The sequence below is a fragment of the Vitis vinifera genome, chromosome 7 (assembly GCF_030704535.1).
Source record: "Vitis vinifera cultivar Pinot Noir 40024 chromosome 7, ASM3070453v1".
Classification (NCBI taxonomy): domain Eukaryota; kingdom Viridiplantae; phylum Streptophyta; class Magnoliopsida; order Vitales; family Vitaceae; genus Vitis; species Vitis vinifera.
Genome location: NC_081811.1, coordinates 4,369,845 through 4,382,157, shown reverse-complemented (window position 1 = coordinate 4,382,157; position 12,313 = coordinate 4,369,845). Strand labels below are relative to the sequence as shown.

At 35.8% G+C, this 12,313-nt stretch overlaps 1 protein-coding gene and 1 non-coding gene across 3 annotated transcripts; one reads left to right on the top strand and one right to left on the bottom strand.

Annotated features, from left to right (window-relative positions):
• The first annotated feature begins 794 nt into the window (after positions 1-794).
• On the top strand, positions 795-1,514 carry LOC100265753 (uncharacterized). Its single transcript, XR_009466008.1, has 2 exons — positions 795-853; positions 1,065-1,514. It is a non-coding gene; the product is annotated as an uncharacterized LOC100265753 (transcript).
• A 1,199-nt stretch (positions 1,515-2,713) lies between these two features.
• Positions 2,714-11,753, bottom strand: LOC100243431 (probable glutamyl endopeptidase, chloroplastic). Of its 2 annotated transcripts, XM_010653940.3 has the most exons (15): positions 11,426-11,753; positions 10,650-10,866; positions 10,046-10,156; positions 9,863-9,908; positions 9,195-9,304; positions 8,604-9,107; positions 7,752-7,880; positions 6,253-6,552; positions 5,672-6,130; positions 5,471-5,536; positions 4,117-4,177; positions 3,880-4,029; positions 3,583-3,720; positions 3,051-3,364; positions 2,814-2,891 (listed from the first exon to the last, which is right to left on the bottom strand). In XM_010653940.3, coding segments are annotated over exons 1-15 (2,889 nt in total). In that variant the 5' UTR covers positions 11,709-11,753; the 3' UTR covers positions 2,814-2,890. The 2 variants fall into 2 exon arrangements, with proteins under 2 accessions (XP_010652241.1, XP_010652242.1); XM_010653939.3 differs by having other exon boundaries at positions 2,714-3,364; positions 11,426-11,742.
• Positions 11,754-12,313: the final 560 nt, after the last annotated feature.

Sequence of the window (12,313 nt, the reverse complement as noted above, 5' to 3'; positions counted from 1 at the left end):
TAGAGGATTATTCATTATTTAGATATAATCTAAAATAAATGTATTGATAGTATTAAATAATAATAAATGATTTTAAAAAAAATTGTCCATAAATCACTTTAAATGGTTTTTCAAAATTTTAAAAATTTAATAAATATTGAATTTTAATAAGAAAACAACTTCAAATATTAATGTTGTTTCTCTTAGTGGATTTGTTTTTATCTCATTTTCAAATGGATTCTCGGGAAAAAATTAAAAGGCTCTGAAAGAAAATGAGAAAGAAAAATGAAATGAAAATGAACGTAAAGGAAAATAAAAAATAAATTTAAAATTAATAAATTATTTTTATATGTTTTTTAAATTTATTTTATTTATTTTTTTCATTATATAAAAATTAAATAATTTTAAAATACATAAATTTCTAATTATATTTAATTTTTTTCACAAAAAACCAAATATAAGAAAATTTTAATGAAAGAAAAAAATAAAATTCTAGAAATATTTATTTCTTCCCATAATAATTCATAAATATAATTTTTAAAAATGGATAATAATCATTTGGCATAATATAGGTGGTTCCTAATTTTATCAGATATATTACTTGAATGAAAATTAATTCTAAATTTGTCTTGATTTCTAAAAAAAGAGAAGAAAAAAATTGGAAATATTAATGGTGCCACCTGGCCTTTCAAAGGGATGAGCCATTTCTTTCTTTATTTTTAATATAATTAATTTCATCATTTCCATAAAAGCAACCTGAAATCTGATTCTTCATTTTCAATATCTTTAAAAAAAAAAAAAAAAACCCAGTTTATATTATTCATTCTCAAATTTGTTCTAAAGCAAACAAAAGTCTTTTTACTCGATTTCTGAGGTACAACCCTAGCTTAATAATTTTTTTATTTTTTATTTTTTATTTTTTTTTTATTTTTTTATTTTTTTATTTTTTTATTTTTTATTGCTCCTCTATGTAAATTGCTTTTTGGGTTCTGATCTTTCAATTTTGACAATTGTTCCATGTCTAAGTATTTGACATCAAAACGAGAAGAATGTGTAGAATTTTTTTCTTACATGTCTTATATTAGGAGGAGGCAGCAAGAGAAGGAGAATGCCTAGGATCGCTCATGTGACCCTGAAAGGACCAAGTGTGGTGAAGGAGATAGCCGTGGGAGCGGTAGTTGCGCTGGCGGCAGGTGGGTTGTGGAAGATGTATCACTGGAATCTGCAGAGGCAATATAAGATGTTTTATGACATGCAGGGCAAGGGAGAGTGCACTGTTGTTACTGAAGAATAATAAATTTCTTCTTCTAAGTGTCTGAAAAGTGAAAACTAGTGATCTACATCTCTTAATGTTAATGAAGCTTTCTGGGTTTTAGTTGGGGTTGCTTTACTATCTGGGAAAATAATGGGGAACACATGCAAATAATCATAGGTTGTTTGTCAGCCTGATGAGCTGTATTTGCAGGATTGATTGTGTGGATTTGTAGTCACATGTGCACACTGTTATATCTTTAATTTTAATATTTTATTGCCTACCTTCCGCTGTTGTTTAAGTTGCTAACTAGGGTTCGACGGGCAAGTGTATATACTAAATATTTTAAACGGTGTTTACACCAACCTGGACAGAATGGTTAGGACAGCCCACACTTAGCCTGACTAATGATCGGGGGCATCAATGGGATAAAGGATGACCATCTAAACCACTTGTACTTATGTAGTTATGTTTTAAGCAAGGTCAACCCAAATAACTCACGGATGCTTCTGATTGAAAATGGCTCAAGATTTGGTAGGGCAATTGTCGAGCAATTTAGTCCATATTTGAAGTCAATTTACATTTGGATGGTCTTACAATACTTCGAAATGCCTCTAAATGCTCGCAGTGTGTGAGAATATCATTGAAATCACCCACGTCCATGACTCTAGAACCATTCTCTGTTCTTCTGATAAGAGGGCAGGTGAGGGATAAATATATAGGCAAAGAGATCTAAAAATTCTTTTAGGACTCGTTATTTCGCTAGGATTAGGATTAAATGGTGACAGACAAGCAGTCGCAAAGGGCGTCTCCAATTGGGCTTTACTCATAAGTCCCCAAAACAATAGAACAATCCATCACCAATTAATTGAGCTTTGAGCTGTTTAGGGTGAATTTGATAAAAATTTCCAAGTGTTACTTCCTAAAATTACTATCAAATACACTCTTAATCTGATAGAATTTTCCACAACAGGAAGTAACTTCAAGAGAAATCGATAGGAAGCAGTTCATCTGTCACCTATGGATTGTAAAAAGCAGCTTACCAGCAGTTATTAGTTTCCCTGTGAATACGAACCGTTACCCTTTTTCCAGCACTAGTTTATATTTTTCAAGCCCCGGAAAGCAAGGGTTAATTATCAGTTTGGAGCCCTTTCTTGTAAAGGGTCAGCTGCATTTTGATAGGGCTTGTAACACATGAGTTAGTGAAGAACGAGAGCAGGAATAATCATTTTTTTCAGAATCCAATATTATTGAAAACCAACAATGACTTCTGTGGTCCATAAAATACATATTCTCCCCTTCGTAAAGTACAAATTTGATTGAAATGCATATACACTTCATCAAATAAATTGTTCCATCTGCTCAATTTCTTCCCTGATCTCAAGCTCATCAATGGTTAACAGATGCCAAACCTGATTATAAAGACTATTCTATGTGAGGTTTGTGGGAATTCATATGCAAGCCGATGGAGTTATACAGAGATGATTTGTCAACAGGCATCATTGCATCAATTTAGAAACAGATTGTTTGGGCGAAAATAATCTTAGGGAACAGTGATTTAGATCATTCAAACTAATGTACCTTGGTGCAACCATGATGCTGGGACCCCTGTTTATGCATTGAACTGAAGCTCCAGCAGTTATCCTTCACTAGTCAGCATCTGCATTGATCCATTCAATACAATATGGAAATTCCCACTTTTGCACAAGGATTGTTAACCTAAGATGTTACTTAGATTCTACTATTAAACTGAAAGCAATCATAAAAGAATAGTGGTTGGAGATTTTCTTTATTTTATTCTCAAGGTAGAAGAAGTTACCATAATGATGCCCTAGCCCTAGGGTGAAATCCTTCATGCTCTGACTCTGCCAGCTCTGGGTTGCCTCCCCCGCTGGCAGGAACTGTCTTGCTTTCCGGATCAGTAATTTCTTCCTTTGCCTCATCATTACATGTATCAAGATTTTCATTCACATTGGTAGTGTTTGATACACAATGTTTCTGTAGCCACCTATCTGTTTCCCAAAGGACGTGCATGATACTCTCCCTTGCAGCATAGCCATGGCTCTCAAAGGGAAGAATCACCAGGCGACAAAGAGCACCATGACCTTTCAGAGCATTAAAGAAACGATCTGACTGCATTGTTTTTGAGAGTACAAATTATGTGTCAAGTAAACAAGATTGGAAGAAAAGAACTACTTTACCAACTTTAACCTACTTAAAATCAGTTTTTGGAATAGTACTTAAAAATGAAAATCTGAAAAAGAAATTACTTCCATGTAAAAGTTGTGCTTATCAATCAGTTAATTAGCAACATCTTAAGAAGTTGAACAAAAAGAAACCTTTTCTTTTACCTGCATCGTAAGTGTCCCTGGATTATTGTCTTCTTCTCCGTGGATAAGCAAGACAGGCCTTTTGATTTTATTAGCTGACATGAAAGGGCTCATCTCTACATAAGTGTCAGTGGCTTCCCAGAGTGTTCGGTCCTCATTCTACATGGCAAAAGATAATAACTAAATCATACTGAGACAAGAAACTATAGAGACTGCCATGAATGCTAACATAATTTCTTTAAAAAAATATGTCCATTCAGCTGCAGAAAAGAAATTAGAAGTAGAACAAAATTTTAGCCATTCTAACCAGTGTGCTACCTGAAAGCCAAAAGGTGTAAGTGTTCTGTTGTAAGCACCAGAACGAGCAATTCCGCAACAGAACAGATGAGGGGCATGTGCTAGGAGGTTTGCAGTCATAAATGCCCCATAGGAATGACCCCCAACAGCAATTTTGTTTGGATGAGCCACCTTCAGTACACCACAAAAGCTCTGATTAAAATTCTACCTCAGAACCTTCCTAATAACATTCCTACAGAGAAGAGTAAAGGAGCTTACACCACGCCGAATAACTTCTTCCACCGCAGCCTCTGCACTCGCAACCAGTTGCTCTACATACCTGATCAACACATATGGTTCAAATAGAGAAACTAGTTTTGTGAAACCTCTTTACTAGTCAACAAAGAAAACCAATTAAATGCATGTTTTCAGCCTCCAAACAAAAGCAAAGTACTAATCCTTTTACAAAAGACAAAGTAAAAAAGCTGGAGGAGAAAAAGAAGCTCGGTGTATACTAGTATAATTTCTGTACTTTGCAGAAAAATCAATTGTTGTGAGAAGAGACATAATAATGAGAGATTCCAATCTTTGTTGGTTCCAGAATGAGATCAAGAGATGGACGCACACCTTCATTGATCATGTTAGAAGTCTACAAATACTCTTGAAAAACATAATGACAAAAGATCAGTAACTTCTTACGAGAGAATTTGGAGGAAAGGAGGGCATGAAATATACATGGAAGAGCAACAGAAACAGCACATACATCTTATTGAATGCAGGATTCATAGAGTGGCAAGGAGTGTCAACAAGGGAAATGAATAAGAGAAATTCGAAGAAACAGATCTGAAAAGGTTCATTATGTCTCAGTACCATTATACCATGTTAAGCAACATCGTTGATTTCTAATAGATATTATCCCAGTTGCTAGTAGTACAAAATGATGAGAGTAGCTTAGGGAAAGAATTTCTTTCATACCAGCTTTCCAACTATATCTACCAATTCTGTATCAAATAGTCTTTATTCCTCATGGTTTAAGAAAACCCATTTTTTTGTTTTTTATAGGTAAAGAGAGTGCACATTAATAAATGAAGCGCCAGAAAAGTGCCCCAAAGCATACAGGGTGTATACAATGGGCACCTAAGACGCCACCAAAAAAAACGAAGAATGACAACAAAAAAGGGCACCCCTCAACAAGACCCTATCCAAAACACAAAATCTACAATAGAAGAAGGGCCAAGAGCTATAAGCAAATTGGACCATGCCCAAAGATTAAGAAAACCCATATTTGTTTTTTGCTCCTACCAATATTGACATTAATAATGTTAGTTCACCTTGTTTCTCATGCATTTCTGGGATTCCACATTTCCCGTTTTTCCTACTCCATTTCCCACTTCAGAGGCCATCTCTAAGCTTTTCCAGGTGCAAAAGCTTTCATAACTGCTTTGCAAATTCTTTTCACAAAACAACCATCACCGTGTGGAAAATGTGCTCTTTTAAGAACAGAAACAAATTTCAATTCTATGAATTGTTAAATGTCATTAACCTAATTTAAGTTTATATTAAGAAAACTTGACTACATTGTATGAGTAAGATGGAAAACTTAAATGCTGGAAAATAGGAGGTATCTGATTACCTATCATTTGCCTCTTCATTGCCCTCGCCAATAATGGGAATTGTGGGTCCAGATAAAATAGCAAACCTGAAAGACCCAGAGCAATCAGAAATTGGCTGAAAATATCTAAACCAAACCAGTCACTGACAAGGAGAAATAGAAGGAAATTCATGAAGGATACACCAAAAAGAAAAGACAAAGGAAACAGAGGGAAATTTGGACCTTCTAGCCAGCCAAAGTAGAGCAGATGTTGGACCTATGCCTGCAAACTCATTAGGAGAACCACGTACTTGCCCAGCAGCATCTTTGCTTTTAAATTCTCCAGGGTAAGACCAAACCAGACAGGGAAGAGGGCCATCTTTTGAGGGATCATAGCCTGGTGGCAGGTATAATGTTGCAGTAAGTTGAACCCCATCCTTTCTCTCATATCTGATCATTTCTTTCTGTAGCGATGCCAGCTGAGGATATGGATGAGGGAAATTTGTAATCTGGCATGCTTTCTTATCTAACCAGCTCTGTATGAAATATTGGGTGTTTTCAGTTTTTGACTCTTTGGAAGTCAAGATTTTCAACTGATTAAGATATAAATCCCCCTCACTCTGATCAGACATTAGTGCAACAACAGTCTCATAGTATTTCTCTTTGTCGCTTTCCCATATTCGTTCTTTGCTACCTGTATTTCTGAAAGACTTTGTGTTAGATAACTACGGAACCATGATTATCAGCCAGAAGGAAGAGGGACAGCAGGGAAAGGGAAAGGGGAATACAGGGACACCACAAACACATGATTTTGAGACACTTACATGTCAAACAAATCAAGGAATGGGATGTTCCCCTCTGGTGTAGCACCACTTCCATTAAGTAAGATATATGTGCCTTCATCATTTTCCTTCTTTATCTTTGCAATCACATAAGTCCCAGCAGTAGTTCTCCGCAACATAGGTGAACCAGGATCAGAGTATACATCTTCTGATGACCTATCAAACAGTATGCGTGGACTCACATCTTCAGAACCAGGAGAAATGACCCAGGTTCTTGTTCGCCGTGTTTTGTACCAGGATTCATAAACAAGAGCCAAAGAATCATCACACCAAGAAATCCCTCTGTAGATTTGGAAAAAGACACATACATCAACTAAATATTCTTGGAAAACCTTTCAGCAGATCTTGGAAAAGGAAAAGAGAAAAAGAAGCTATGGTCGACCACAAATCGATTGCATAATTTAACAGATGTAGCAAGTAATCCATCTTGACATGATGGATATCAAATACTATGATGCAAATGTTTTTAAGCGGATAATTTAAAAAGATCCACAAATTTAGTGATAGAATATGTGACTTGGAAGAACTGGAGAGACATATTGATGGGGGAAAGCCTTTTAAAGTTTATTCAAGGAGGAAAGGGAAGACCTAAGTAAACTTTAAGTAGGATAAATATTAATTAGAAATTTAGAATTGAATTAAGATTGGTATTTGTTGGAGTCTAATTAGGATTAGCTAGTTAAGTTATAATATAATTAGAATTTGAGTCATAATAGGTTATTAGAGCCCTAGTAGACTTTGGATGTTATAATTAGAATTAAAATCATAATAAGTTATTAGAGTCCTAATAGACTTTTGATTTCTTAGAGAAGCCTATAAATAGGCTAATTAATGTAAATCAAAGGGATGATTGATATTAATAATATTATATTTTCTTTCATTGCAAGGTTGCAACCCTCAATGGTGAGACTCCTAAAAGGCCTTAGTGAGACTCTTAAGGTTTTCCATCTTTTCTTCATTGTTTCTTCTCTCTCTCTATTTCTTATCTTATAATTTTCCCTACCATAAAATTTATTCTTTGTTCCTCTCCTTACACCCTAAAAATAAAACCCTAGTCCACCTACCTTTGTGTGTAGGCAACCATCCTAGGGTTGTCCTACATCACATATTGTACATGCATAGCTCAACAAAGTTGATGGAACGATAGGGGTTGAAATGGGATTGTGATTCCAGGTCTGAGTCCCAGTGAGGGCATAAAAAAAGAGAAAAAAGAAACAAAAAAGTTAAATGATTAAAAAAGCCAACTATAGCACAACAAAGTTGATGGACATAAATGTGAGTGGATTTGCCTACTTAATTTCTGAGATTCACAATCCCATAGAAACAGAATGCTTTATATGTAAAAAATACCCAAGAAGAATGATTTGCCAAAAAATGTAAGAAAGGGCTAACAAAGTTAGAACCCTCTGAATTGCATGTGACATTACTTATTTAAATTTTGCAGGATAAAGAGAAATCAAATAAACATCCTGCATTCATACCCATATCGAAGATCAAGTTTATGTAAGATTGCTTGCTGTTCACCATCAAGCGGCTCAGCAGGTTGCATATAAACTATATCACGTGGAGAAACTTCCACTTTTGCATCACCTTCATCTTGTGTCTCCACCCTAGGATGACCCTCAACAAAGTTAAATAGGTAGTTGAAATTATATGCACAAACAAGAATTCCTCATGCTTGGTAAGTACATACACAAATATATAATTTGTTTAATTATTTGGGTGTGTTTGACCCTCAACAAAGTTAAATAGGCAGTTGAAATTATATGCACAAACAAGAATTCCTCAGGCTTGGTTGACCATTGTGGTGTGTTTTAAAATAGCTTTTGAGTAATTTATATTACTAAAAACAAGTAGGGGTTTCTAAAATTGATTTTAGGTCATTTATGTTACTAAATGAAAAAGTAGGAATTTTAATCTTAAGACTGCCGAGCTCTACAGTTCATTCATAGAAGAAAGATCATTCACTCATATAATGCAGACTCATTCATTCATATGATGCAGCCTCTGAGTTTGTTCAATCTTACTTTTTAAATACGGCAATCTAAATGACACTGACATAACATTTTATTTGGAACTGCCCAGAATCAACAGCTTGCACTCTTACAGTGTCAAGCTCAATGGAACATCTGAGTTTTCAACTCTCATCAAAACATTAGAGACAGAGAGGGAATCAAAGAGTGGGAGAGGAGGAATTTAATCAACATTCAAGACCGCTATTGAAAATCATTCACTGGAAAATTGTCAATATTAAAAGTTTGTACCCATACATTAAAGTTAATATATTCCATGTTCTGAATACTGTGAGAAGAGTAGAATATTCATTTGCATACCAGTAGAGTGTTGAAGGCTTATCCGCCCTCCAATTGATTGAGCGCATCCCTTTTCGCACACTGTTGAATGCAATGGGAATGTCCTCAGCAAGGGGCAAATCACAAAGTTCTCTGACAAACTTCCCTTCACTTGTCCATAGATCTACCTTTTTGGGAAACCTTCCACATGGTACAATGAAAGAATATGGTCTGTGAATTGAACTTATCAAAAGGTATTTCTGATCTGGCGAGGGGTCCATTGATGTATATACAGCAGGTGGCCCAATTTCCTTCATGGTCCCATCCAAAGAAGCCAAAACAAGTTGTGTGGTAGCATAGTAGTCAAACAAATCAGCATCATACTCATCCTTTAGCAGATCCTGGAAGGTTCTTACTTGAACGACATTCTTCTGCTCATTAGATTGAACCTTGGGGCCAGAGGGAACCAATGGTTTTTTTGGTGGATCTCCACGAGATAAAGGAATGGTACAAACTAATAGAGTAGAGTCATCTACCCAAACAAAACTGAGAAGCAAGAGAAGAAGGGAATTAGCAAAACTACAGGTAAATGTTCCTAAATTACAATTTCATACATAGAAAACTAGCATCTACTTGTCAAAAACTGCATTGAGATGGATATCTGGTGACTGAAAAAGGGGTCTAGCTTTCCCAGTTTCCACATCAGCAACCCATATTCTAAGCTTGCTACTACTGTTCTCCTCCTGTCCCAGGAAAAATTTCTAGAAATTAGACCAGTGTTTTATAGGAGATAAGGAAAAAACTGCATAGCTAAGTAGGATGCTGCACAAGAATATGACATATAGTTATTTGCATGTAGAGTATAAGATAGTAAGGATCTAAAGTACCTCTTAGGAAATTTCCAAAATGGAATATATTTGAAACCAACAAAACATTATAATAATGGTTATGATCTGAAAATTAGATTAAACTCGTGCCTAAGAAAATCACCAAGCAGATTCATCAATCAACAGGAGAACCCCAACACCAACCCCACCCCACGACCACAAAGCCCAACAAGAGGCACACCAAAAGTATTCACCATAGCAAGTTATCTAGGCTCACTAGTATTGTCTATTAAATATTTTTATATGATGCAGGTGTGGATCAAACAACCATTCCAGCAATCAAAATACAAATGAAGTTTATAATAGTCAGGTCACTGGGTGGGGGTTTCTCAGATATGATTGATTGTCTGAGAAGCAACATTAAGCACATTGATTTGATGTCAGTACTCAAATCTTAACTAATGGATCAATTACCTCATCAACTCGGATGCTGAAGGATAAATGCTGACCATTAAGTGACCTTGAGAAAAACAAAATAAATAGATCCATCAGCACAAAAGAAGAGTATCGGATTGAAATGTTAACAGACTCAGACAGTGAGATGCTCTCAAAAGGTTTTGCAAAGTGTACCAAGAAGAACAAATTCCAGAAAATTACCAGCTAACAAAATTAATCTTAGCGCCATCAGGGAAGCCATGTACCTCTTTCTCTGGCCCTAGAGTACCATCAGGCATTAACTGATGGATCCCAATACTAGTGTAGAATGACCTGAAGATGAATATTAAAGTATTAACCAATGTAGCAAGCTTAAATTCAGAGGGGAAAAACCCAAATTAATCAACATGACAATTCAATGAAATGCCTGGTTCTTAATATTTCTATATTGAGCAAATAAAATCCACTTTTTCCTTGCAACAAGAGTCACGAAGAAAGAAGAAGATACAGACCCACACAATACATATGACCTCTAATTGCAAAATTCACTAAGCCTATTCATCTCCTTGGAGTCACTGCAGGCAATTAGAGACCTATTCAGGGCTTAGACAATTTGCTGTCGCTGGAGGACAATATTTTGCTGGGGAACTCTGGAAAGAAGACATGGGATATAACAGTTGTTGAGAAAGCCAAACCTCTTAGACTGCACTAAAGGTCCATATATCCAGAAAGGCAGACCAAATAAACAACTATCCTATAAATGTGTATGAATGCCCAACTTCTCATGTGCATAAAAACATAGCTGAAAAGCTTCCCCATTACTCACATCCGACTCCTGGTGTTACATTTTCCATCAATGCGAATACCAGCCAGCTTTTCCTCGGGTTTTGCTAGCTCTTCTAGTGGAGGTAAAGCTCTCCGCTTGAGAAATAGTATCTTATCCCTCTGTGGTGAGAATGACAATGCGGGAAGTGGTGGAGCGTCAACAATATCCTTAATTTCAGGAGGAGGCAGCCGATAACCGCTTCCCAATGCCGAATTTTCTGCATTATATGAATCGATATATGCATGAGTTACTGGAGGGAGATAAAACCAGCTCAATCAACAATCATATGGCTGCAACCAATTTTGACATATAACTGAATTTGATTCCAAAAATCCAATTCTGTTGAATTGAATACATGCTTCTTACTGTAGTAATTCTCCTTAATGGATTTAGAAATGACCTAAGCTCAATCATACACTGAAACAGCTACAAGAAAATGTCTAAAGAAAACTCAAAATTCAATCTAATTCAACTCAAACACTCAATTCCTATATTTTCTTGAAACAAACTCAAAATCAACAAAATACTCGAATTTGTGAGTACTTTTTCTGCTTATCAATATTAAACAAAAACGGAAGAACAAAAACTTCAATTTGTGCTCCAAAAAGCGAGAAAAGTCCGCGCACAAAACTAACCAAACACCACCTCAGCTATTCAACTGAGTATAACGATATGCGATGATCACTAAATCTAATACGTCCGATCAAATCCGAAACCCCAAAAAAGTAAATAAATAAAGCTCTGAACATAGATAAGAAACACTTTTTCCAAAGCACCTTCGTCTTCGGCAGTAGACGAAACAGAGCCATTAGAGCCGACGCCGGTGTCACCTTCGGCTGCAGCGGCGTTGATAGGGACGAGATGAAGAAACCTGGAGGAGGACATGGCGGCACGAGTGGTGGTGCCGCCGGCGCAGGAAGGGAGTGTTCTCAGGCGGCCACGTGTACGGGTAGATGTGAATCTGGGGAGAGAGAGTGAGAGAAAATGAGGGGGAGAGAGAGAAAAGGGAAGGTGATGCGAGAGGAGAGAAAGCCGGTGGTAGGCTTTGTTGATGTTCATGATTAATTGATTGGTGATGATGTATACTGTCACAACTGTGCAAGTATATCCATAGATTCCATATACCACACTGGATCACTCGCCTTTTTAGAAATAATATCTAGGCCCAATAGAAACGAAGCTGATGGCGACTTGAATGTGGGCTGAACAAACCAGGCCCATTTCTTATACTAATATGATTTATTATTGTTTTTGTTTGGAAAATAAATGAAAACTATAGAAATACTAATTTATATTTTTTCAAAATTTTTTAAAACCAAACATAGCATAAGAGTTCTACCCCTATGGACATAAAAGTTTTACATTAAAATATAAACACAAAGATAAGGATGAGGGTGCACGACATAATAAAAAATTATCCTAATATATATATAACCAAAGTCAAGTTAGGAAAATGTTAGATTATTTGAACAAGGGACAAAATATATAAAATATGGATACAACAAACAACAAGAAAATCACAATTGACCGCTAAATAATATCACTTATTTGAGAGAGTGTTTATTTCTCACATCATCCTTTAACCTCGTTTGATATGACAACATAATTATCACATTAGGATAGATATCATATATATATATATATATATATATATATAACCAAAG

Coding starts and splice junctions, on each gene's coding strand:
- LOC100243431 (XM_010653939.3), bottom strand. CDS start 11,708: ATGAACATCAACAAAGCCTACCACCGGCTTTCTCTCCTCTCGCATCAC. Junction 10,867..11,425: donor GTCTACTGCCGAAGACGAAG/GTGCTTTGGAAA, acceptor CATATAATGCAG/AAAATTCGGCATTGGGAAGC. Junction 10,157..10,649: donor TGTAACACCAGGAGTCGGAT/GTGAGTAATGGG, acceptor ATTCATCTTCAG/GTCATTCTACACTAGTATTG.